The sequence below is a fragment of the Poecilia mexicana genome, unplaced genomic scaffold (assembly GCF_051168715.1).
Source record: "Poecilia mexicana isolate PSO_F unplaced genomic scaffold, ASM5116871v1 scaffold_5, whole genome shotgun sequence".
In the NCBI taxonomy this organism is placed as follows: Eukaryota; Metazoa; Chordata; class Actinopteri; order Cyprinodontiformes; family Poeciliidae; genus Poecilia; species Poecilia mexicana.
Window position 1 is genome coordinate 16,105,410 of NW_028263374.1, and position 26,789 is coordinate 16,132,198.

At 38.3% G+C, this 26,789-nt stretch overlaps 3 protein-coding genes and 1 non-coding gene across 4 annotated transcripts; 3 read left to right on the forward strand and 1 right to left on the reverse strand.

Annotated features, from left to right (window-relative positions):
• Window positions 1-3: 3 nt before the first annotated feature.
• bicd2b (BICD cargo adaptor 2b) lies at window positions 4-11,308 on the forward strand. The gene is made up of 8 exons (XM_014987472.2): window positions 4-507; window positions 3,339-3,551; window positions 4,401-4,553; window positions 5,444-5,908; window positions 6,457-7,458; window positions 7,559-7,710; window positions 8,895-9,126; window positions 10,092-11,308. Exons 1-8 carry the CDS (start codon window positions 268-270, stop codon window positions 10,092-10,094), a joined length of 2,460 nt encoding a protein of 819 aa, XP_014842958.2. The 5' UTR covers window positions 4-267; the 3' UTR covers window positions 10,095-11,308.
• A 1,233-nt stretch (window positions 11,309-12,541) lies between these two features.
• Window positions 12,542-17,199, forward strand: card19 (caspase recruitment domain family, member 19). The gene is made up of 6 exons (XM_014987469.2): window positions 12,542-12,637; window positions 13,051-13,190; window positions 13,699-13,855; window positions 13,961-14,023; window positions 14,515-14,580; window positions 14,680-17,199. Exons 1-6 carry the CDS (start codon window positions 12,631-12,633, stop codon window positions 14,787-14,789), a joined length of 543 nt encoding a protein of 180 aa, XP_014842955.2. The 5' UTR covers window positions 12,542-12,630; the 3' UTR covers window positions 14,790-17,199.
• Window positions 16,464-16,591, forward strand: LOC148159672 (U6atac minor spliceosomal RNA). Its single transcript, XR_015762974.1, has one exon. It is a non-coding gene; the product is annotated as a U6atac minor spliceosomal RNA (small nuclear RNA).
• ninj1 (ninjurin 1) lies at window positions 17,195-23,555 on the reverse strand. The gene is made up of 3 exons (XM_014987471.2): window positions 23,233-23,555; window positions 19,585-19,825; window positions 17,195-18,145 (listed from the first exon to the last, which is right to left on the reverse strand). The coding sequence occupies exons 1-3, from the start codon at window positions 23,287-23,289 to the stop codon at window positions 17,991-17,993; spliced, it is 453 nt and encodes a 150-aa protein (XP_014842957.1). The 5' UTR covers window positions 23,290-23,555; the 3' UTR covers window positions 17,195-17,990.
• Window positions 23,556-26,789: the final 3,234 nt, after the last annotated feature.

Below are 26,789 nucleotides of genomic sequence, written 5' to 3' on the forward strand. Positions count from 1 at the left end.
TGAAGTTTCCTCTGGCTGCCTCATGAAGATACTGAGGAAAGTCATCGAGAATGACAAAACTATTTAATTTAAACGCATTTCGACGTCTGTGACTGGGGGAAAAAAGCAGAAGGAGCAAAACGCCATTCAAACCGCGACAATGCGGTTCAAACAAAGAGGACAGTGATTTGCGGCGTTCCGAGATTTTTTTTTTTTTTTTTTCCCTTGGGCTGCTCCCGTTAAGTCAGGGCTGGGTTCCGTCACGGTTTGAATCGGCGGTTCGCCAAGATGTCTATGGAGGAGCAGGACTATCCCGATGCGGTGCTGGTGACCGAAGCTGGGCCGCAGTGGCTCCGAGTCGAGGTGGACCGTCTGACCCGCGAGTTGCGAGAGACAACTCACGAAAAGATCCAGGCGGCGGAGTACGGGCTGGCCGTCCTGGAGGAGAAGCAGCAGCTCAAGCAGCGATTCGATGAGATGGAGGCGGAATACGAGACGGTCCGACAGGAGCTGGATCAGCTGAAGGAGGTAAGCTGAGGTCTAAGCCACGCAGACGGATATGTTTAAGTGCTGACAGGCTGTCGGAGGTAACCCTAACTGTGACCGGGAGGCACGTTAACCTGGTTAATATCGCACATAGTGGTTTAAATGTTCTGCGCATGTGTTAATAATCATGGTTATTAGCAGGTCAGCTGGGTTAGGATCCGCTAAACAGTGTTTTTCTTATGCTATAAAACTAGGCAAAGAAGCAACATCTTGGTCTCTTGCCCACACTTGCCCTTGGTATGTAAAAACCAAAGCCCTCTAGTCAAATAAATCTCAGTAACTTAAGAGAGACAATTGTATTTGCAAAGTTAGTTTGTTGTTTTGTTGTGGGGTCGAGTTCTGAAGAAAAGTCTGATGGTGGTTGAAAATACAAACATGCTGCAGACATTTCCTTTTGAGCACTGACAAGTAAATCTTTTGGTGAGATAATATCTCCTAATCAGGTTTTATCCACTTCCCCTTTCTTCTTTTTTTCAAAGGGTTGTTTAGATGAACATTTCCAGCTCATAACTACAGAAAACTTCAATGTTTTTCCTGCATGCACCACTCACTTCAGGGTTAAAATACAATCACAGCAAACAGCAGCTGCAGATACTAAAGTAGGTATCACGATAGCAAAATTTTCTTAAACTAGAAAAAATATAATGATATAGGACAGCTGGAAGTGTTTGAAAGCTGAAATTCTGTGCAAAATATATCCCTCAATTTACACTGAAACCTGTGACTTAAAATCACTAAAAATAATTCTGGATTACATTCACTAAGCTAATCTTTAGTAAACGTTCTGCTTTGACAATGAAGCTAGAATAAAATTCAGATTATTGAGTTTTAAAAGTTTTGATAGCTTAAAAATAGAAGCATTTATTAGAAGCAAAGACGATTTCAGCCTGCATACAAATTCAATTTAAGCTTGAATGTTACATTCTGACAATGAGATACGTTACATTTTGTTTCTTAAGAAATCCATCAGTAATTTTCATAGCATAAGTAATTATTTATATTTCCTATGGCATATACAACTTATTATTGTTGAAATGATAACAGTAATTGTTGTTATTGTTATCATTATTGTTATTTTACAGGTTTAAATGTTCTTAAAATATAAGTTATGTTTATGAGTTAAATTAAATACAAACAGTACATGCCTTGAATTCACAGCCTACAGGAAAGTGGTGTGACAGATAAGGCTGCACAATATTTTCATTATTATCTAAATATCACTGCACATAATGAATTGCCTGGACAACCACCAGTGTTTGCTAATTATTTGACTAATGTTCATTGAGGCTCTCTATGGCAGTGATATAACTGGTGACACTTGTTTAAATCAACATACGATTTAGAAGGTATAAAAGTGATAAAGTCATTAAAATATCATTTGTCACAGTGCCAAGACAGCAAATGTTGGCCAGAAGCAATCTAAATAAATGTGTTGTTCCTGAAATGGAAATGATTAATTTTACTTTGTTTCCATTATCTGGATAGATTAATAAGTTGTGTTTGCTGTGAACCCAAAGCAAAAAGACATCAACGCCTCTTATGTCTTTGCTTACTTGGCATCTAAGATCCCGACTTGTGGGAAAAAAATCACACCATGTTTTAGAAGGAGAAGTTCGGTTTTCCCCTCTGAGTGTTCTTGGAGCGTCTAACCACGCTATCAGTGGAGGAACTGCTCCCCGAAGGACTTCCACTTTGGCTTTTTTTAGCTGTTGTACTTGCTAGTTTCTGAATGTTGCTCACTCTGAATTATTCAGCGTAATGGCTCAGTTTTACTGTCCTCCAGCTCGTCCAACGCACGCCGCTTCTCCGCGTTGGGAATTGCTCATTGTGAGGCGTTTTACTTGCAGTCAGAAGCTTCAATGTTTTCTAGATCTTTGTCACAGTGGTCAGAGCAAACATTATTGATACCAAATATGTTTGATACATTCTTACTAAGTGGGCTAAATATCAAGTCAAAATGAGGAACTTAGTTTTTTTTTTTCCTCTTCTGAGAGTCAATGAGTGACAACTTTAGATATGTAAGCCCTTGTTGAGTTACATCCACATTAGGTTATTCCATTGCTCATCACGCTCTAATAATTAAGCGGCTTATTGTTGTCGTCACTGGCATCGTGTCTTATGACTGACTGTTGGTCTGGAGTCATCGCCTCAGCAGCACCAACAGTGACAGCAGGCCGCTGCTTGTTCCTCAAATCACGTCTGAAGTAAACGACCAGTGTCACATGCACTAATTAAACTTATTGAGGATACTACTAACTCTATAGATAAAATAAATGTGTGGGTGTGTTCATTGATCTCAGAAAAGCATTTGATTATAAATCACAGCAAGGGGACTGCACTAAATTGGGCGAAAAGTTACTTAAAGAACAGAAAACAATTTGTGAAGAGTACTTGTGCATCGTGATTTTATGTCATTTTCGAAAAATAAAACATTATATTCTTCTATGTGAAGGACATTTTTACAAAATTGATTTGTCCAGTTAAATCTTGCGGGGTTTTTTTTATCGGTTTGTTTGTTCGTCCGTCTACATAATTGAGGAAATGGTGACCTTAAAAATAAAGAAGCAGAAAGTATCAAAAACAAAAATGTTAGATTTTATAAATATGTTTGATTTCAAATTTTAAGACAATAAAACTGAAAAAGTAGGTTTGCTTTTCTTGGCACCAATGAATTTAAACACTTCCATGTTTTACTAATAAATACATTTTTTTTGAATGTACAACTAAATCTGCAACTTAAAACGGCTTTCGGTTTTTTTAATCCTCGATGAAATCGGCTTGTTTTCATGTTTCCTGTGTTGGTCTGTCTTCAGGCGTTTGGACAGGCTCATTCTACCCACAGGAAGGTGGCAGCAGATGGGGAGAGCAGGGAGGAGTCGCTGATACTGGAGTCAGCCAGTAAAGAAGCTCTGTACCAGCAGAAGGTCCTGGAGTTGCAGAATGAGCTCCGACAGGCCAAAGCGTCCCTCTTAAGTGCTCAAGCAGAAAATGATCGCCTGTCAGCCATTGCTCTCGAAATGAGAGAGGTAAACCTCTCCCTTTTTTTTTTTTTTTGTAGAATGGAGTGTTTCAAGCATGGGCTTTTATTAAATCTCCTTTTTATCCATTGATTTTAACTGGGTTGATTTAATTCACTGTACAGGTGGAATCACAATCAGCTGCTGCATGTTATTGTCCATCTCAATAAGAGAACACAGAGCAACTCAATGCATTAAAACTTTTCAATTAGCATGTTTTGTGTTGTGCTGTGTGTTAGATTAGTCATTAAATAACCTCTCAGTTCTGTCCATTTGGGTCGGCCACAGCCCGTCGTTAACCAGTAATCTGAAAAGTGCTTCACCGGTGAAGAAAATCTCTTTCCCAGAAGCTTTTTTTCAGCTCCTGGTTCCTGTGAGGAAAAAGGTACATTGTGAATGAAAAGTTATTCCTCCCCTTAGGAATAATTCCTGGAGAATATTCTGGCAATCAAAATAAAAGCAGTTTGACAGAAATGCATTTTGAGTTCACAAAATGGGATCAATGTTTTCAAGATTTATTTATTTGTATTGTAAGGCAGTAATTTCCCCCCTAGCCAGGTAGTGGCGTTTGCAACAAGAAAGGGGTCAGTTCTGAATTTGTCCAGGAGGAAATATGACGTAATGCTCCATAGTTAGTAAAACAGAGGACGTCCTCAAAAGTCTCTTTGTAGCCTGAGTTAAGTGGACAGAGTCCTCCTGATGTCACTTCCTCTCCAAGTCTTGACCTGTGCTCTGTGTTACACGCTGATCCTAATTTGACCTGGAATAAGTTGATAGTTCCCACAATAACTAAAGTATATCCAGTGTCCAGCTGCAGAAACATAAAGTTATTCCTGTTCTGACACCTTTCCTGTCCAGAATTCAGATGTGGCAGAGCTGCAGCGGGCTCAGCTTCGAGACGACATCAGAGAGTATAAAGTTCGGGAAGCTCGACTTCTCCAGGACTACACTGAGCTGGAGGAGGAGAACATCTCCCTGCAGAAACAGGTGTCTGTTCTGCGGCAGAACCAGGTGAGACGAGCAAAGTGCCAAAAATGGACGATGGTCATGAAGTTCTTGTACGTGAATCTGATTCTTTTGCTGTGTTACGACTAAGACGGGGACACACATCGGCTACTACAGAAATAAAGCAGATGCTTATAGTCTTATGTTGTTAAATAAACTGGTTTCATCAAATGTTCGGAGGTAAAATATATGATATAAGAAATATGTGCATAATTAGACAAATTTGATGGTAAACTGGTGAGAGAGGTTTAAATTTTTTTAGACCTTTTAACTTGAATTCAGTGAAGGAAACAAATTCTGCATTAAGATAAAACAGTTTTAGCTGAACCGCATATTGCACGTTTCTTGGTATCTCTAAACGCCTTGCCTGGCAACAAACCCACATTTTTGCCATGCCGTCTCAGTCCCTAAACATAAATCCTATTGAAAACCTGAGGAGTTTAAACGGACGACCTGGAGGGATTTTACAGAATAGAAATGATGGCAATCTTCAAAGATCCTTTTTCTGTTTTCTCTATCCTGGTCAGATGTTAGAGCAGGGATATTTGAAAGTGTTGATTCATTGCAGGGTGCAAACTCTCCTGATTTTGTTCACAATTATTTTTTGCATTGAATTTATTTCCCCCACTAGATAAAAGTGGAGAAATTAGCATATAGTGTCTCTGTTCTCAACATGAAAAAATGTTGATGCACAAATAATTTGACGTTTAAAACAAAGCTTAGACATGATTTACTTGGTGTGTTTTTTCTCCTGCACTCCCCATCTAAAAATCTTTAATCCTTCTGTTGTTGTTTTTGGAATACTCTGGAGTTCATTTTGCCTGTCAGCACAATTACAGAAAACCCCACGCAGCAAAGTGAAACTATTGCTTTATGTATTTTGACAATGTGCACAGGTGGAGTTCGAAGGTCTTAAGCATGAGATCCGTCGGCTGGAGGAGGACTCCCAGTGTGTCCAAAGCCAGCTGGAGGATGCTATGCGTCTGAGAGAAATCGCAGAGCGGCAGCTCACAGAAGCCTTAGAGACGATTAAAACGGAGCGCGAGCAGAAGGCCACGCTGCGCAAAGAGCTCTCCCACTACATGACCATTGGGGGGTCCGTGTACAGCAGCTCTTTTAATATCTCCATCGATAACCCAAAACTCCACGAGGATCCCTCCACCATCCACGAGCCTGACAACGACGATCTGATCAGAGGCTTCGAGAACGGCCTGGTGAAGATGGGCGACAGCGACGAGGACAACCGAACGCTGGTGAACAAGAGAGGAGAGGCCTTCAAGCCGGCTCCTAGCTTGGTGGATGATCTGCTGAGTGAGCTCAACATCTCTGAGATACAGAAGCTGAAGCAACAGCTTGCTCAGGTATTAGATGCTGAGATGCACCTTGAGTGTAATTGTTTTATTTTCTCCTAAAGCAGTATGTTAAATAAGCCATGTTTTTTTGGCTTATTTAATCAAAAATGAATATTGTTTAGACTAGTCTGTTGACCGTTCCTAACAACGTGGTGGTTTGATAGTGAGAACAAAGCCAGGACTTTACTTTGCCATTAATTTTAAGACGTTATGGAAACGAAATCTTATTATATAGAGTTTCAGTGTCTCATTCTTTCAACACTCCAGAATTATCACTTCTAAACTTATCAAGTTATACTTAGTGCTGCACTGATCTGTGGTTGTAGCTTTGCCTTAATGATGGGCAACAGAACGGTTCGATAACGTATTGAGAAACTAAAAATCTCAACAAGAATGATTGAAAAAGATCTTGACTGAATTAAGTTTGTGTTATGAGACTGAGCAGATTCTAACCAGTGGTTGGTAACACAAACTTTCTCATATAGGATTGAATAGATATTTATTAAGAGAAATGGTGACCCGCGTCATTTAAGAGGTTTATTTTGTTTGTGCGTCAGGTTGAGCGGGAGAAGATGGCCCTGATGAACTCGTTGCAGGAGAGCCAGAAGCAGCTGGAGCAGGCCTACGGCACGGTGTCCGAGCAGAAGGAGACCGTCAACAGGCTGACTGAAAACCTAAGCGCCATGCGGAAACTCCAGGCCAGCAAGGAGCGCCAGTCTGCCCTCGACACCGAGAAAGACAGGGACAGCCACGACGACGGAGATTATTACGAGCTGGACATCAACGGGCCGGAGATCCTGCAGTGCAAGTACACCGTGGCCGTTTCCGAAGCCGGAGAACTGAGGCAAGAGCTGAAGACGCTGAGGGCTCAGTACGAGGAGTGCCGAACCAAGTACGAAGACGAGCGAGCGCGTTTGGAGAGCGACGTCCAAGACCTCAGGTCAAAGCTGTTCTCTTTGGAGAGGATTAACCAAGCGGATAAAGCGGAGGTGTCCCGTCTGGAGAAGGAGCTCCGTCTGGCCACAGCGGCTGCAGGAGAATCCCTCGGAAGCCTCAATGTCGCCCAGGATGAGCTCATAGCTTTCAGCGAAGAGCTGGCCAATCTCTACAACCACGTGTGCATGTGCAACAATGAGACTCCCAACCGGGTCATGCTTGACTACTACAAAGACGGCAAAGCCTTGGTGAGACGAGGGCAGGAAGGGAAGGAGCAGCAGCAGACTGTTCTTCTGACCAGCGGGCTGATGGGTGAGAACGACAATGGAAAGTCCGAGTCCTGCAGCATTGTGGTGACTGCTGCAGCTCCAGAGCATCGCCCCGAGCCCATGAACATCTACAACCTGGTAGCCATCATCAGGGACCAGATCCGCCACCTGCAGCAGGCGGTGGACCGGACCACAGAGCTGTCCCGTCAGAGGCTCGCCAACCTGGAGCTGAGCGCCGTGGCAGACAAAGACAAAGAGGCCTGCATGGAGGAGATTCTCAAACTCAAGTCGCTTCTCAGCACCAAAAGGGAACAAATTGCCACTCTCAGAGCTGTGCTCAAGGCCAACAAACAGGTCAGAGGAGGATTTTACATTTGCCATCTGTCTCATATTTACCGTCTTGTCAGTTTTCAGAATTGCAAGTAATTAATGTAAATGTAAAACGTCCATTTAGACAGCAGAAGTCGCCCTGGCCAACCTCAAGAGCAAATACGACAGTGAGAAGGCCATGGTTACCGAGACGATGATGAAGCTCCGGAATGAACTCAAGGCTCTAAAGGAGGACGCAGCTACTTTCTCCTCTCTTCGGGCCATGTTTGCTACAAGGTAAAATGTGACTCTGAGCAACACGAAGGCAGTCGTATAAGATCCTTACAACTTCTTAGCAGAAGAGAGTATAAACATATTAAAACAAACTGGACAAACTATTACTTTTGGCCATAGCGTACCTCAGACAGATGGTAATATAATTGAAAAGATAATTAGTTAGTATGTCACTAAATTATTGCAAAAGTGAAACTCTGATATTGATTTATTACACTCAGTAGTATTTGGCAACAATTTTCTGTAGGTCTGCTAAGGTTAATAATTGTAGGCTTCGCGTGCATGAAAACCCCAAATTCACTTTCTCAGGAAATTTGAATTTTAAAAAGATTAATGAAAAATGAGAAGCGTCTTCTGGCCTTCACAGTTTTGGGGTAGATTTCTGACTGAGGAAAGAAAGTTTGCCACAATAAGATTTGGCAAAAAAAACAAAACATGGTGTACTGAGAGCGCTATACATGTACATTAATGTGAAATTGAGTGGAAGAAAAAACTGGGGTGGCAAAAGGTGCACAAGGAACAGGAATAACTGAACCTTTGAGATGATTGTGAATCAAAGCAGGACATGAGCTATCGTTGTTTTAATCCACTCCTGAACAAAAATGTTATGTTAAGCCTGACTTGCGCTGAAGAGAAAAAGAAAGACTGTTGCTTTTTTAGATTCAAGTAAATTTAGCTTTTTATTTGGAGTGTGAGAGGCACCAGAATGATCAAAATTCATTCTCTATAGTTTCCTTTTTATAAATGAATAAGCTTTTAGATATTCTGATTTGTTAAGTGGCACCGGTAACTTTCCCTATTCAACCCAAACATGAAGGAAAATCATGAGACTTGCCAACAGCACGCATGCATATTGTCATCACTTTAATTTTAAAAGCAGCTCCAGATTGACATAGTAGTTCTTATTTAGCACCTCTGCATTTCCTGATGTTGCGTTTCCTTTATAATTATTTTGTCTTTCTATCTATGAAGACACAAAGCATTGTGGGAGCAGTCTGATGTAATACTGACTCAGCTTGCAGGAAATCCATCCTTCCATCTGGAAAAGTTGTCTTGGGAATAAAATAACAACTTCAGCCACGTTACTCCCCCCTAGTGGCAGAAATGTGCATCCATGCCATCTTCTTTTTTTTCTCCCCTCCCCTCTCCTACGTCGCTCTAAACCTCTTCTTCTACTTCTCTCTCAGATGCGACGAGTACGTGACCCAGCTGGATGACATGCAGAGGCAGCTGGCTGCAGCCGAGGACGAGAAGAAGACGCTGAACTCACTGTTACGGATGGCTATTCAGCAGAAACTGGCTTTAACTCAGCGCCTCGAGGATTTGGAGTTCGACCACGAGCAGGCACGCCGCAACAGTGCGACAGCGGCCGGGGGAAAGGGCAAAGCAAAGGGAAAGGGAGCCTCCTCCGGCCACCATGTAAGTCAGATGGCAAACTGCAGGACTCGCAGCAAATGAGATGCTTTTTGCATTTTCAGACCTTAAGATGTTATTTCTTCTGCTTGACCATCTTTGTTGTAGCTAAAACTTCTAACACCAGGTTCCTGATCTTTTTCTGCAATTATTAATCATCTGTTGGGTTTGAATATTTATCTATTTACTAGGAGAACATACAGCATCTACTTACAGGGTGAAGGAACAACAGTTGCTTTTAAATGTGCATTTATATAGTTTATAATACTTAAAACAACTTTTAAATAAGCACACCGCTAATTTTCTGACTAACATTTAGTTCTGAATCTATTTCAGATGATCTCTAAAATATAATCCGTAAGAAATGTAGGCTGTAACTGGACCTCATGTATTTAAAGAGGGTTAAAAAATTAAATTAAACCTGAAAATAAGAGCTAAAAGTACAGTAGGATCAAGTGAGAGTAAAACACAAAACTAAAATCACTGAAATATGTACTGTAATGTAACGAGCAATTTTAGGTGCTTTTCAATTACAGATAGTTTTCATTACAGACTGTGTTTATCAACAGCTGAAATGGTTAATATGGATAGCATTACTGTGTTTTTTCCACAGTAAGTAGATCATGACCATAGATTTCTAAAATATTGCCATTATTTTCTCTCCCAGCATGTTCTGTAACAAATGTGTGCTCTAAAAAGAAAAAGGATAAAGTAGAGCAACTTTTCAGTAATACATTCAATTGAATGAAAGCCTTGTAGTTGCACAGAAGTCATTAGTTACTCTACAAAATGCAGTGATTCATTTCCTAAATCTTCTTGTAATTCTTGTTTTGTAATAAAATCAGTTATTTATTTCCTCGCGTTCCTATTTGTTTGCCTCAGATATCTCCAGTAGATGTCTCCATTTTATTCTTAAACTTCAGATGTCTGTAGAAGCTGAAACGCTGATCATTTTCTCTTTTCCATTGCAGTAAAGCCGTCAAGACAAGTGACCTTAAAAGAAAAAAGTCTGTCAGTGTGACGGTTGGCACACTCCAGGTTGCATCTGTGCAAAGTCGAGAACTCAACCACCAGTATTTGCCAAGAACATTATAGCAGAGTGCCGCAACACTTAATGTAGTTTTTGTCACAATGTGAGCGAGGAAAGCGACTCGACGCACCAGCGTCCCTTTGGATTTCATCAGTCTTCCAAGTAAATGCACCACTGATTGCTGAACCAGCGGAAGGGCAGAGATGGATTCCTCACTGATTACGTTTGTCTGTTACCACAACTGAGCACTTTTTATTACTTATTCCTCCTAACAGATTCCTTCTTTAAATTATGTTTGTGTTATTCAGTATTTTTTAACTGAGATGTATGCTGTCCCACCTGCTCCCTGGTCAAACATTGAGCTCTCTGAATATATCGTAACCTAATTTATTTTTAGCAGTAAAGTAGGAGATTGCTGGTTTTTAAAAACAAAACTATTTGTCCTATTGGGTAAAATTTGAACGAGAGAGACGAAGGAGTTTCACAAGCCCTGTTTTCTTTCGCCTTGATCTGTTTTTTTAAATCAAAGCCAGTAACGGAGCAACCAATGTGCTGACCAGGTATGCGTTTTCAGGAAATGTTACATATTGTTATAACCCTAATCAGGTTGGCAAAAATGTGGCAAAACTTCAGCTGTGCCAATTTTTTGCCAGTCCATGAGTAAACTCGTAATGACTGAGGAACAGTATTTTAATGCAAATTTATTTAAAGATTTATAAGTTAATAAAACATACTAGTATTCATTCAGATTTTATTCATGAAGAGGTTTTTAAGTACTTTTTTAATTCATCTTTTTGTATTAGCATTTTGGTCATACATTGTCAAGTGCAGTGCCATTGTGTGTTTTGTTTGTACAAGTGCAATTTGCAATCCTGGCTGAATTAAAAAAAAAAAGAAAGTGCTTGTGCTTTTTAAAAGTATTAATTTTTACATGTTTTGTTATGACTGCAATTGTATTTATTTGTGTCTGTTCAGATAACAGGATTCGTTGTTCTCTTGGTAAATGAGGGAGGTCAGATTTAGCTGCCTGGTTACGAAGTAATGATGGATGAGCTCTTGTTTAAAACAAAAACGTACTAGCAAAGTTTGTTTGTTGGCTTCTGTTACTACCTCCAGTTATAGCTGGTGAAGAAATAAACCTGACTTTCACAGCTCTGAGGAGTCTTGTGTTTATTTGAGTTGCTGGTCTTTCCAGTCTTTAGTGCTGAACATTTTCTGCTACTTTTAAAGTTTATTTCCTAAAATGCGGATACACAGCCGAGCCAAAGTATTCAAGTTTAATCATCTGCTCCTTTTGTTACAAATAACAATGTTTGTTTTATTAGTGCTTTATATTATAAACCAACAAAAAAACGCACATAATTGTCAAGGGGAAGAAAAAATATTTTTGTTTTCCCCAAAAAGAAATTTGAAGTGTTATGTAAATTTGCTTAGTCCCTTCTTATGCTGTCCCTGGGTGTAATTTCAGCAAATTTTTGTTTTCCGTGAAAGTATTTAGTTGTCAAAAGAAAATTAAAATCCTGTATCATTTTCTCTTTATGATTTTGTACTGCTTTGTGTTGGTATATTGCTTTCAATACAAGTAAAATGCATTCACAGTTGTTTGTAGTGTGACAAAATGTGAAGTTCAAAGGCTATGAAATCCTCAACGCATTCTATGCCAAAGGTGAGACATGGTAGTGACAGTATTAGGCTGTGGGATTCCCTTTTTTTGGCAGAGAAACTGCAGAGAGCCAAATTAAGGGCATTTCAAGAAAAAAGAAAAGCATTGACAAAGGATGGTTTGGATCAAGGTAAGTTCTAATGGTCTAAATCCAGTTTAGAGTCCATGGAAAAACGTTGAAAATTACTGCTCACACGTACTTTCCATTCAATCTTACAATGTTTTTTGAATGAAAGAATGTGAACATCTTTCAGACCCTAGAAAAGCTGATACAGCTCTTGTCCAAAAGATGTGGTTCCACAAAAAGGATGTAAAAATGTACACTGCAATAAAAAACAAGCAAACATGCATTATCTTCTTCCACTTGATAATTGTCTGTTTTGCCCAATCATGAAATCATTAAAATCTAGAGGCCTTATAAATTTAAACTAACCCACCTTATACTACATATCAACAAGTGCTAAGAACCAATCAGCAGAAAAAGTTGTATTTCAAAGGACTGTTTGCACTTTACTGATATACAAATATTTACCAAATAGCCATCCCAAGATGAAGGAAAGTCAAGTACTGCTAAAATAAAATGTATTTAAAATTTATTGACAATTTATGATCAGGTTTTACTAAAAACAAATGAATATCCGCTTAGTTTGAAAACTAAATGCCTATAGCAATGGACAGAACTGTTTACCCCCTCTGGCTGTTGTGCTGAAAATGGTCTCCCTTTTTTGGAGAACGTTGACGTTCAAGACAGCTTTAGCGACGTGATGACGTCAGAGGGTGTGTCCAAACAGAGGACAGAGAGGGGACTCATTCTACAATGGGAGGTTTGTGCCTTTCTTTGACTAATAAAACGAAATAAAAGTTCGTTTTACCACGAATCTTCCCGTCTGCAATGTTATACCCTGTCCGTCACGTCCATATGACGGCCATTACCGCACCAGTGCCGTCGTGGCGTTTTGTCTCGCTTGGTCAAAGACGGTGAAATGTCAATGTTTTGGTTTCTGAAAAGTTCTCAAAATACCCCATTTGACATTAGTGGAGCCCGAGTCTGAACTTTTTCTTAATAAAGGTTTAATTCGGCAGGTCTTCAGATACCCCACGAAACTTTTACGCGCTACACAAACGCTTTCGAAAATGGTCAAATGTATTCTCTTTTAGCTTTTTTTTTTATTATTTAATTGAAAGCTAGTTTATCTGACAGCTGAAAGATAATTTTATTATTCTCTGCTACTGACAGATAGTTTTCGCGAGCAGCTGTTAGAGGACACTGTCTTCCTCAGAGCTGAGCAGAGACTGGACACAGAGCTGGTGGACAAACTCATCCTGCAGCTCAACAGAATCTACCCGCAGATCCTCACCGACAAGGAGGCCACGAGAGTAAGTCCCACTGATGCGTTTCACTGTCTTAATCACACCAGGCTGTTTGCACCACGACTGAAAATGTATACAAAATCCTTAAAACAATTGGTTGTTATTACATTGTGTGACCCCAAAATGCTTCACTTCTGTCCCAGTGAGCATTGATGGTTTATTTTGACTTCTCCATCCTGGTCACTGTGCCTGGTGACAATAAAGTTGTTTCAATTTTTTCTTTTAAATGTTGCTCTGACTGTAGGTATGGGCATAATAAGACCTTTAGCTACATGAATGCAGACATTTCACTTTCTGTCTCATTTGATGGCATGTTGTGTTTTCCATTTCGAAGAGGAGGGAGTAAAGAAATGTATGTCTGTGCCATGTCTAATATAAACCTCTGTAAAACTGGTAATTAGTGGCTATTTTAAGACTTTCTGCAGATATTTAAAACATTTGAATGCGTGGCACGAGAGCCCACAAACCACAGTTTGATTACGACTGAGAAAAAGTATGTGCATTTGTTTGTCAGTTCAGAAATTTGGACGTACCAACAAGCGTCCGCCTGGGTGAGCTCCTGACACATCTCCAGGGGAAAGGTGATGAAGCCTGCAGGGAGTTTTACAGAGCGCTCCACCTCCATGTGGAGGAGGTATACTACAGCTTGCCAACACGGCTACGCCTCAGAGGTTTGTCAAAACAATTTTATCTTGGTCATATGTCAGTTAGTTGTTTAGATGTTTCCAAAAATATTTCTTGAGACATTTTAATATTTTGTTCCATCCAAATCCCAGATTCTCTGAATCCACTCACAAGTCCACAGATCCACTCACAGAGAAACGTTCTAAACGACAGAGGTAATGTGACGCCTATGCAGGTTTTCTCTCTGTGTTTGGGTTGTTAGCATTTTCAGTTTGCGTAAGCATTGTTGTTAGGAGACACAAGGATTCCACTTTACAAGCATTTGCTGCAGCTACATAACCTCGAATTTCATCGCGCAAATTATTTCTATGCCTTTTGCTTTAATGCCTCGTGACGTCATGAGGACCTAGTGTTCCACATACTGATGGCTTTCAGCCTTTTTTTTAAATTTTCTGAAGAAGAATTTAATGTCTAAAGTTGTTTATCTTTCTGAAATGGTTATTTTATAGACTGATAAATCAATATTTTACATATCTATAATTATTTTTTACATTACAATTTGCCTTTGTTTTAAGATGTCAAGGAACTTCAGAGTAAAACAACTCTTAATAATGTAATAAATGTATTATTTATATAGTATGTTATCTATCATGGAAAAAGAACCTGACTAAATGCTGACCTCTGTATTCCTATGTACACTTTGCAGGTCCTCTCTTTTTCCTAGGCTGTTTCGGCTTTGCTGTGGGAATAGCTTTTCTCTATTACTATGGCGGTAATTTTATTTTCAGTTAAATTGTTTAATATGACCAGTTATACAATATATCTAAATGAACTGATTTGATGTTAAGACTGTGCCTTTTTCTGCTTGTAGAAGCTAAAGTGTCGGGAGGCAGCCAGGCCCTTGGAATGGCCGCCCTCGGTCTGAAGAGAAAAGCGCAGGAGGTTCTTATTTGGTACACCGAAGAGGGCATAATGAAGTAATAAGGGTAATCTCCATACTTGGTGCATCAGAATTTCTGACACTACAAAAAAAAACTTGTTTTTTTTTCTGATTTTGTACACATTATGAACTATGCAAAGTACGTATTATTTTTGCTACTGATCTGAATGACAAGTGGAGACACATTTGACACTTAGGTCACACTTTATATATTGCTAAGTGGTTTAGGGACGAATACACTTGAGGGTAATACTGTGCAATAAAATAATGTAAATTATTTTTGTACATAAATTTACCTAATTTTATGCTAATTAAAAACAATCAAGGTATAATGAATTCTTATATAAAAGCACCAACCTCTGCATTTTTTTTGTTGGTGTCTGAGTTGATGAAATGTTAGGTTATTGGTTTTAGTATGTACTCAGTGTATTTCTGTATGTAATTTACAGTCCATTGAGACCACATTTTAATATTATGTTTCGGAACAACCACAAAGTTTTATATATTTTATTGGAATTCTGTATGACAGACCAAAACAATATAGTTTATAATTATATTTATAATGACTTTCAACTTTTTTCTACCAATAAAAACCTAGTCTTTGTCAGCTTTGCAAAAATAGACATTGAAATATTTTTCTAATTCTTTTTTGCCAAGTTGCTCAAGTTGTGTGAGATGGGATAGAAGTTTAAGACTTGCTATAAATTGTCAAGTGCATGTTTATGTGTCTGCTACAAGATGAACCTCTGATCAGTTTCTTTTGCAGCCCTTAGTAAGTTTTCGTTCTCAATCTCCCAGACTTTTGTTCCAGCTATCATCAACTCTGCCCAGCTTTCATGTTTCTGCTGAAGACAAGTATCCCCACTGCATAATGATTCTCCTACCACCATGTTGGTTGTGACATTTTGCATGTTGGCCAAAAAATGTTTGTCTTTGTAGGTTTGCATTGCAACAAACATTTTCGATTCTCAGATAATATTGTGCTTTGCTATTTATGCGATGTTGATTTACATGCAAATCTTCTTTAAATACCTTACTGTGGTTGTTCACTAATGTTCTCTAACAATCCCATAAAGCCTTCACAGGACAGCTGTATTCATAGAAATTGAATTACACACAGGTGGAAAAGAAAAAAAGTCTGTGATCGTAGCATGAAAAAGATTTGGAATAGTTCAAGTAGCATGGATGCTTTTGCCAGGCACCATATGTAAGAAATGCTAAAATTGGCGTAACAACATAAAGCAAAAGTAAAACCAGATGGTCACAAACCTGTTTCCGTACCGTGATTACCATCTTGTGGACATGAAGGAAACTACATTATTAAACTTGTATTGAGTTTCATGGGGTCTTTAAAAATTGTTTCTCATATTTAAGCAAACAAGAATTAAAGCGTGAAAATCTAAACACCTTCAGATATTGCTAGAAGTATTTACTAGACTAATAATGTGGTAAAAGCGTGAATAGTTATCACGTGATACTCTCCGCCAATAATATCGCGCTTTGGAACGCAGTGCATTATGGGTATAGTTATTACTAGGAAAAAGAGTAAAAAGAAACAAAATCATGAAATTTGTTTTTAGTTATCTTGATTCTGAGTTAATTTTTCTGTAAAGTAATACAATTTTGTAGTTTTCATATCTCGGTAAGTAGAACCGTAAGTGAAACTCACGGTGACGGTCGGTGTATATATAGTGACGTAAAACCATGAAATTTACGTGTTGTATGAAAGGAGAGAAGGTTAGCACTCCCCTTGACAAGGATGGAATTGGCCCTTGTGGCCTGCAACACATATACGGTTAAGGCATTGCCACCTACTTCGTGGCATCTCTAACCAAGTTTTTTTTTTTTTCATTTGTTACCGGATAGCATTTTCTCTGCTAATTTTAAACATACAGGAACCATGTTTCCTGTGTAAAATGTGTAACTGTAGAAAGGACATGCCCTCTTCTGATTTCCATTGACTTTGTTTCCTCTAGACAGAGCGGAAATTTTTAACTTTTCCTGTTGGCCCGCTGTGATATAGTTCTCGAGGGAAACTGTGTTTATAATGAAGCTCTAAGCCTGGTTTGAGAAGTGGATTACTGCTATTGATGTACTGTTTTCCTACCCTACGGCTATATATGGTCTTGTGGATTTTTTTGTGAAAAAGGTCACACTGCAAAATATTAAAGATGCAAAAATGAATTACAATAATATATTATGTTTTTACATGGTTTGTTTCTTTTTGTTGTTTTTCTTTTTTAAGAAACTAAAGCCACTGAGAGGGGCTTCGGAAACTAATGCTCAAGAGTGGCCTCAATTTTGACATATTTTAAATGCTAAATTTTATCTTCACTGTGTCTTCTTTTGTCAAGATGTGTCTACTGTAGAAATGCCTTACTTTTGCAAGTACTATCATTTGTACAAGCTCTGATTTGTTTTGTAAATAAAAACAAAGGAGAGAAAATAAAACTTTTCTACTTTTATTTAAAAAATATAGTACATGAGCAGTCACAGTGCATAGAAGTATTTAAAGCTGTAAAATATTCCTGGTTGTTCTTTTTTGTTTGTTTACAAAAAGTAAATAAAACATTTAATCAAAGCAACCGCACAATGCAGTAAATAAACTCAAATTATTATATTTTTTTTGCACAGGGACCCAATCAGTAAGTGTAGGATCTTGAGATTCTCTTCAAACACTAAGTAACAAATACATAACTGCATGTCTGCAATACCCGTTAAAAACAGTACTTAAAAACAAATGAAAGGCAGTACATTGAACGCTCGACCAGTGTTCGGGCTCACAGGCCTCACACTGAAAAGTTTGGGAAGCACTGACCTAATGTATGGAAGACAGTCAAAGATATTGCATTTTGCATAGCACTTCAAAAAGCACGCACATACCACATCATTATTAAAAAATTCAAACTGTAAACAACACACCTCTCCTTCAGTAAAGCTACGGTACTGCATTAAGCCTTCTGGGCTCATGAATAATTTTACTTTAACTTTGCTGAGGTTATACAGTCCGTCATTAATAAGCAGCAGGCATGCATACATACAACAACCGATATGAAAAATATTTTAACATGACAGGAAATGGTCACAATGATTTTGCACCAGTAACAGATGAGAAAATAAGAACTAACCACTTAATTTTGTTCAAAACACACAGAGTCAGACAAAAGCAGACAATTATATAAAATGGCCATTTAACTTGTAAATAATAAAAACTCATAATGTCTTGATGAGCAAGGAGCACGTCAAGAAGGCGGTGAATTTTGCGAGTGGGGCTGCTGGACGCCGAAGGCTGTGATGAAGACGTTGACCACCACTATGACAAAGATGAAGGCCATGACACAGCTTTCCAAGATGTCCAGCTTGTGATGCATTCTTTCATCGTTCAGATTCCACTTAACTGAAAAAAAAGAAAAGAAAAAAAGCATAATATTTTGCTTATACTGAGCTGGAGAAACTACATTTTCCCACTAGGGGGCAGCACCCAGTGACAGGCAGTTTCCTTTCATACCTTTGAAGTAATCATTTATGAAGGATTTGATAAACATTAACACCATCTGACAGCCCTGTAAATGGGGAATAACCATCTGACTCCTCCAAAGGGCGATGACATGCCTCATTAGTCTGGGAATCCAACATGTGGATCCGTTTTAAGCAGAGGGTGAACCCGTGTTTCCACTTCCCTTTTGCTGCTCCAGCTCTCCTGTGACTGCATGCAGCCGATAGTAAACAGAACTCTTTCAAAACCAGCTCACAGTAAAGGCAACCACTTCCTGTAAGGTTTCTATAAACGCTTCCTCTCCCCCCACTTACACTTCCTCTCCCCCAACTTAGTATTTTTTTTTTTTTTTCCTGTTAGGATAAGATAAGGAAAGATGGGGACCTGGGGCGGATTCACAACTGTCCAGAGTCGCTACAACTTTCCACTTCTGATTCTACTGCTTGGTCAATCCAAAATATTCACATTTTAAAGCAAGGAAATCTTTGTCAATTAATTTACACACAGGTATTTGTGAGTAATAGGTTAGCAAAGTAAGATCAGTCATAACATTAAATAAATCCAGCTCTGTTTCAAAAACGCATTGTGAAAATTTTACTCACTCACTCACTTCAGAAAGTTAAACTTACATTATCTTATAATCATAAAATATAGAGTGAAATAAGTGATTGCTTCATTTCTTGTTATTTTGATGACTATGACTTATAGTCATCAAAATTAAAATCTAAAATTCAGTATCACACAAACTTTAAAATATCACATACCAATAGATAGATAGCTTTTTGAATTTAACTGCTGTAGCAATTAATGAATTACATTTCAGTATTGACCAACATTTAGAATTAAGAATAATTTTTCAAACATGATAGTAGCGGTGTGACAGTTTGGGGCTGATTTGCTTCATTCGAACCTGGAAAATTTGCTGTAATTGATAAAAACATGAATCCTGTTCTATTAGAAAATCCTAAAGGTCAGTGTCTGGGCTTCAGTTTGTGACCTGGAGCTCTAGCAGACTTGGGTTGTAGAGCATGACTGTGCTCTAAAGCACATAGGCATGTCACCCAACTGCTTAAAAAAGAAACACCATGAAGTGTTGGAGTGACCTAGTTAAAGTTCACACCTCGGGAAAACTCTTTTTAGCTTTAACCAAGCTAACGTTGTCTGACATTAAAATGTTTGTTGAAAGGAAAAGCAAGAAATTTATAGCGGCACATCAATTTTCAGAGCCATGTATGTTAACATTAATTGCCTTCCTACAAATATCTTCAGTCGATAATGAGAAATGCATCTAATGACAACTTGATTAAATGGAAACGAGGCAACAAAACTCCCCAGCTTACCTATAAAGATGAGCATAACTCCCACCAGTACCTGTAAGATGAGAGAGATGCTGAGGAGAGTGATGAGGGGAACGTAGAAGGTGAAGCTCGGTCCGTGCTCGAGAACGGCCTTGAGCTGCGAGGCGTTAGCCATCAGCAGAGCCACATCCAGCATGCTCTCTGCTGCGCTCTTCTTGTTGGCGTAATGGTTCATGTTCAGGGGTCCGCGCCGCCGCATGATGCGGTTTTCCCGATGAAATTCCTGAAAACGAACGCAAACCCTGACATCAGATTTAGGCTTTCATAATTCTTTTTCCATGTTATTAACAAATGATTTTCAACATGAATACAAACTGATTAGTTTTCTGTGCAGCTTTCAGTTCAGCCTTGCTCTAGATGAGCCCTTAGTAAATGTTGGACTTCACCCTCAATGCGTTGCTGAGGTTTCACTTTTATTCCTATTTGTGCAAAATCGATCCTTCAAAAGTTACTTCATCTATAAAAAATGATGACATCATACTGGAAATTTATTTTCCTCTAAAACTTACTGATCTTCTTTTTCTTGTGAAAACATAACTGGCCAGAGGAAGAAGTGTGTGTGAGCACAAAGTTAGTGTAGATGCAAACATGTAATTGTCATTGCAGTAAATCATCAAGACTTTAAGTTAGTTTTTTTGTAAAATAAATCAAATTATTTAGGGAGAAAAGAAAAAAGAACAAGGTTGATGAGTGTAGTTGTAAAAAAAAAAAATCGGAATTGAACACTTTCTAAAGTTTTGTTTGCAGTGGAAAAACTTTACAGAAGTGAAAGTTCTCTTTTGCTGAAAAGCAGCATTTAGGTCAATAACATGGCTCAGTAACAGGTCAAACAGAGCTATGGGAGATCACTGAGGAGGTCATAGATATACTTTATTTGAAAGGCTTGATACCTCAGATACAGATGAATCAAATGTATCAAACACGTTACAAACACCCCTGATATCATGCTGTATTTCGGTAGAGTCAGTTCAGTTTTTATTTGGGTGGAGCAACATTTAGTTGCCCAACACTGTCCTCGTTGTGCCCAGAGTGGCAACATCACCCTCTGAACCTCTGAGGTTCACCTCTATTCCTCTTTCTGCAGCTGCACCAACAAGGTCAGGCCACAAAAGAAGAAAAAAAGATGCTTCTGTGGTAACCGACACAGGGCGTCATGAGGGCCACAACCTGCCACCAGCTATAATCACTCTTTCCTTATGAAACATTACCAGTACGTATGCAGGCTTTTCCACTATGGAGCACAATGTTCATTAGCCTAAATATTCTAAACAGCAGTAGTTCATCAGGATTTCAACTTCCAGCCTGCAGACTAACCGCTACAGAGACGTCTGATTCGGTCGCAGAGTACAAACATTCGTTAAGTAAACACTGGCAGTGTGACTGCTCAATGTCCTTTCAACCATGATGTTATTATTGTACAGGAGGGACGCCTCGTGTGTTTCAGGACCCACAGTGAGAGTCCAAACCTGACAGTAGAGAACATAAGCAAATGATAATTGCTGTTCATATCTAGGCTGACTTCTGTATTCATGTAAGAATTGTACATTTTTTTTTTGAGTTCTCAGTCCTTTATCTTCATTTTAAAACATAAAATACTGAAGCTGACTATGACTTTATGGTAGATATATATCTATAGTGGTCAGGCTTCAAATATGGAACCTGAAAAAGAAAGTGGAAGTGGAAAGCAAAAGCAAAGACAGAAATAAGCAAAGAAAGGAAGAAATACAGATAGATAGAAAGAAAGAAGAAGTTAGGAAAGGGACAAATGGTTATGGTTAACAAAATAAATGTTGCAACAATAAGATGTGTAATAAAGACTGAAAATACGAAGCTGAAAGCCTCTGTCACTGAAGACAGACCAGCAGAGAAGAGCAGAGCCCAGAACTACAGCTGCAAATACACTTCAGTTTAAACCATATCCTGTCCTGACACACACACACACACCTACACACACATATGTATTTGAACCTTCTTTGCACTTTGTGGTTACAACCTATATCATCTGACCTTTCAAATATCTTGCACTAAGATTCTAGAAAACCACTTACACACATACTGGCAGAGGACATAAAACAGACACGTCTCTAAAAATAAGATTTTCAAGCATTTTTCCACTTCAATCCTCAACTCTAAATATTTTTATTTTTTTTTATCTTGATCTTGATCTTCTTATAAATGTGCTTCTTTTTTTTTTTTGGCAAGTGCTGACGGACAAAATATGAAAGTCATTATTTACTGCTGCTGTCACTCCTTAAATTCACAACATTCAGGGATCAGTGAGATACTCTCCACTCTCTTTCCATCTATTCCTCCTCATCTGTGTACAGTTACTGTAGGATCCCACTTATTATTATTAGAAACTTATTTCTTCTCACGATCTCATCCTGAGAAGAAAACCCCCCTTTATAATGCAACACAAAAAACTTTTAGTCATCTGTGACCTTACATTTTTTGCACAGTATGAAAGGCCAAAATGCTATAAACAGATAATAATTCCCATGTTGCAATTATGGTTACATCAGTTTAGCACAATGGAGCTATTTTATTTGGGTTTTATGTGACATACTCTGCATGTGTGTTTAAATGTTGGATGTTTCCGTTTCCAGAATTAACACCACGTTGATGTCTATCATATTGTTATGGCCCTTTGCCTTTCCTCTACTGTATCTTAATTACACCCCCTTTCCAGGTTTTTCCTTCTGGTTTCTTGTTGTTTTTTTTTTTGTTTGTTTGTTTCCTCCAATTAAATATTTAAAGCCAACTGTAGAAAAGTTTGCTACAATTTTAAACAAACATTAGCAAATGCTAATCTTTAAGCTCAGTGGACTGGAAAGTGGGAAGTCTGGAAGGTTTAGTATGGAAAAGTATGAAATACTTACCAGAATAAAACGTGTATGAAACTTGTTTCATACACGTTTGTAATAGAAATGGAAAAAAAGGGGGAAGGGAGTGGAGCTTAAAGGGAAACTATGAAGCAAAGTAAAGTTGTAAAAAAAGTACATATATATATATTTTTCTTTTTTTTATTTATTTAAAGGAATACAAATAAGCTTTTTGATCAAACTTACTTTATAAATAAAGACCATTTACAAAAGGTAACGCCAAGACCAAAGTTAGGATTAGTTTACACACTTTCAGAACAAAGATGTTTTGTTGAAAATCACATTTTTCCAGATTTGGGTCAGTCAGTGGATCGGGGCTCACTGTTTAACCCACCTGATCCCTCTCCGAGCAGTGAATGCACACTGCAGACACAATGCCCCGTGTCATCTGTCATTAAGTGTAATTTGATCCTCAACAAAGCACAGAAAGAAAGTTAAGTCACCCTGAAACATGACTACGAAAAAAAAAACAAAACAGAAAACGCTTACAACTGCTGCTATGACATTTTAAACGCTAAATTTTATTTTCTATACGTGGACTCAAAACACTGTAAATTAATCTTGTTTCCATTTTTCTATAGCATCAAGCTTGACCGGGCGGACGAAGGATGAGGTAAAAACCTCTCCCAAAGTTACATTTTTATCTGTAAAACGACCAATTTTAAAATTTTCCGCTGGGGATCAATGGCTCACTGAACTGAATTGAACATGGAGATATTTGCTGCCCAGTAAAAACAGGATGTCTTACCCCCGCTTCGTCGCCTCGGTCAGCATCTCCGTTCATTCTTATGCTCTCAGTAGCCATGTCGTATCTGTGTATCCCGACAGAAAAGGTCGGTCATGAAGCTTCAATGTGGGCTTCACTCAGTGGGTCGCCGTGGGTTCTGGCACAAAGTCTCGGCTGGTCTACTTATAAAATACCCCGCTGCTTTGAGGAAGATGGGAGAGCACAGTTGTTTATTAAACCACCCCTCCAACACAACACGGGGCGGCGGTTGTCAGAAAGCTGTGCGCTGCTTTCCGGAGTGACAACTTCCCGATGGTATTTATTTTTATAGGGTACTTTCAGAAATGGTCCCCAATAAGATGCTGATGCCTGTGTGTAATTCAATTGTTTACCGGATAATTTAGGGCGGGGTTTTGCTGACATCTAGCGTTACATCTGCGGTATTACAAAAGTATGCATATTTTAAAATGAAGGACGTTTTCCATTCAAATTATACATTACACATGTAAGTAAGTATATGTTTCAAGAATCTATTATTTTTTTATGATTTTATTGCTTCTGCTACAGCTAATAGAAACAAAAATTCGGTTTATCAGAAACTAAAATGTAGAAATTATTATTGCCTTATTATGGCCTGTGCAAGCAAGGGTTAGACTGAAGACTTGACCTTTAACCATCAAGCTGTCAATTATACACTCTATAGGTGTGATTGCTAAAGAAGCTAATCCAAACGTATTCCCAGAAAGTTAGGCTCAAGGGGAAAAGTGCAATAGAGAAAAAGATGCACAAGCAACGGGCACATCCTCCACCTTAAGGGGTTCAAGGCAAACTCTGCAGCTGGTGTTAGATTTTCAAGAGCCACTGCATACAGATGTATCAGACGCCAGAGTCATCTCACCTGGGTGGACATGAAATGTAGATTTCTTTTCATATGGACATTTTCACATGCAAAATTTATGTTTAGAAATCAATGCCCCTGAAATCTGGAGGACTGAAGTGCCGATATCTGCTTTATTGACCATCACTGCACTTAAATGATCAGTAAACTTACCTAACCTGATAACCTGAACCCTCGTTTTGTAAATTTAATTACTGAAATGAATAAACTTTTCAGTAATGATTTATTTATTTAAAAGTTTGTGTGTAAGGGTATAAGTAGGCCTGCTGAGTCCTAACAAGAAACCACAGAAAAGGCCGTGCAAGAGGCATGTGCATGATGCTCAGAACAAGCAAGAACCACAAGCAAAATTAAAACAAAAACATGACAACATTGAGGAATAAACATTAAAAAATAACAATGCCACCAACTAAAAGGAGAAGCAAAGTAAACGTGCCACAAAAAAATCCAAAGTGGCTCGAATGATATGCAAAATACTTGCAACACATCACAAAGCAACAACAACAGCAAGGTAGAAAATCTGAAATACTGATCTAATAGACCTACAAAGTGGAATAGTGTAGAAAATGCATTACTGGCACAGTAAAAGAGGAACATAGTCACAAAAGGAGCTTTAGCTAAGCAAATAAAATATACAAGTAGTAAAACTGCTTCCATATCATGTAAGAGATAGAAATACGGGTTAATGAATTAATTCATAAGTGCAGAAACTAATGAGACAAACATGGCAAACAGATTTAACATTAAGGGGTTAAAAACAGGAACAGGAACGATAGATATGTACATAATCTGAGGGTAAGTCAAGTGAAATTTTGAGAAGTTTTTTTTTTTTTTTAAATTACATTTTAGCATTGGCTTCAATAACAGATCTTAGTAAAAAAAAAAAAAAAGAGAAAGATAGAGACAGGTTTGGTTTCTAAACAATAACACTCGTGTAAATTTTTCCCAAAGTCAGGATGACATTATGATAATTATGTTTATTATGAACTTGATTTGTGAGACTGATTACCTCACCCGGGTTTCACTTCAATGTAGGACAATATCTCACTGTGTGACCAACTTTGATGTTGACAAAGCTCTTTGGTCACATGATTTGACTATTGCCTTGGTTGTGTTGTGGTTAGTTGTAGTTGTTTTGTGTTTCTTTGTGTTCTGTTTTATTCTCCATGCGTTTTGCTGCCTTTGTTGCCAGGTACAACCAGTAGGGGGTATGCATGCAAGGCACATGAATAGAAAGCCAACAAACGAGAATTTTGTGACCAATTGATTTGTAATAAATGACAGAAATGTTTAAGTGGGCAAAAATAAATCTTCTTGCAGAAATGCATGTGACCAATTGTCTTCTACATTAAGCTACAGATTGAGAAAAAAATGCTTCAGAAGCCTCATTTATGGTTTTACTAAGTTGTTTCTCCGAGTTCTCGTCGAAATCCACCAACTGTCACAGTTGCCATGGTGACTGGGAGCAGACCGGCCATCAAAGATGCTCCTTTAACATTTAAAACTCCATCAAGGTAAAATCTTGTAGAAAAAAAAATGATAATGCTCATCTGAGTTGAGGAAGTGACCTCCACTTCCCTTCTCACCTGTATTTCATTAAACAATCAAAGTTTTGTCAGCAAAACACTGATTGTTTTTATATAAAATCATACACTTCAGCAAGTGCTTGTTTAGTCAACTGCTTATATCAAATGAACAGATGCAGCTTATTATTACAACTCACTGAAATCCACACTATGTTGGTTTGTACATTTACAGTTTTTGGACTGTAATTATACAAAAGGTTACAGCAAAAAAAAAAAATCTTTAAGTATAAAATAAATTCGCAGTCCAAATTAACTTAAAAGACACCACATATTTCTTTGATCCATTTAAATTTTTCTTTAAATATAAGAAATTGTAACTTTATTTTATAAACATACGAAAATAATACGAGAATTTGTTTATGGTGTTAACTATGGTTAAATGTTTTTTCTTAGTTTTCCGTAATGTTAAAATATGGCGAGAGACTTTGACCCTATAGTATTTGTTTTTATATATTCTTACTATTTCGACCAGCACAAAGTCATGCAGAGTTATGAAACAGAAGGAAAAGCAAATATGATTTTAAATTGTTTCTACAAATATGAATCTGACAATATACACAGTCCACAGTTTTGCTGTAATTGCAGCTGCTTCTCTTTGAGGTATGTCTCTACCAGCTTTGCACATCTATATATTTACATTATTCCCATTTTTCTTTGCATGAGCTGCAGCTCAGTTAGATTGGATTGAGAATATCTGTGACAATCAATTTTCAAACCTCTGTATAAATTCAAGATTTGGGTCGACACTTTGACTGGGCCACTCAAACATCTGACCATGTTTTTACTGAAATCAGTCTGTAATCGTGGTTTTGTGCTAGGATCATTGTTAGAATATGAAATTCCACCACAGTCAAACTTTTTCTTTTGCCACCACCAACAGCTTTCATCCACTCCTGCATTCAGCCCCATCAGATGTACCTTTCTTGTCCTTACCAATAAAACAGCCCCTCAGCATGATGCCACCACCGCCGTGTTTCACTGGTGCAACGTGTGGGACTGCTTTTCCTTCACACATAGGCCAAGAAGTTTGTCTTTTTTTTGTGTCATGACCAAATCTACTACTTTCCCATGTTTGAAGTACCTTCTGAAACTTT

Coding starts and splice junctions, on each gene's coding strand:
- card19 (XM_014987469.2), top strand. Junction 13,191..13,698: donor CCGACAAGGAGGCCACGAGA/GTAAGTCCCACT, acceptor TTTGTTTGTCAG/TTCAGAAATTTGGACGTACC. Junction 14,024..14,514: donor AAACGTTCTAAACGACAGAG/GTAATGTGACGC, acceptor TACACTTTGCAG/GTCCTCTCTTTTTCCTAGGC.
- bicd2b (XM_014987472.2), top strand. CDS start 268: ATGTCTATGGAGGAGCAGGACTATCCCGATGCGGTGCTGGTGACCGAA. Junction 508..3,338: donor AGCTGGATCAGCTGAAGGAG/GTAAGCTGAGGT, acceptor GTCTGTCTTCAG/GCGTTTGGACAGGCTCATTC. Junction 7,459..7,558: donor TGCTCAAGGCCAACAAACAG/GTCAGAGGAGGA, acceptor ACGTCCATTTAG/ACAGCAGAAGTCGCCCTGGC.
- ninj1 (XM_014987471.2), bottom strand. CDS start 23,289: ATGGCTACTGAGAGCATAAGAATGAACGGAGATGCTGACCGAGGCGAC. Junction 19,826..23,232: donor ACCGAGGCGACGAAGCGGGG/GTAAGACATCCT, acceptor GTTCGTTTTCAG/GAATTTCATCGGGAAAACCG. Junction 18,146..19,584: donor AGTTATGCTCATCTTTATAG/GTAAGCTGGGGA, acceptor CTTTTTTTTCAG/TTAAGTGGAATCTGAACGAT.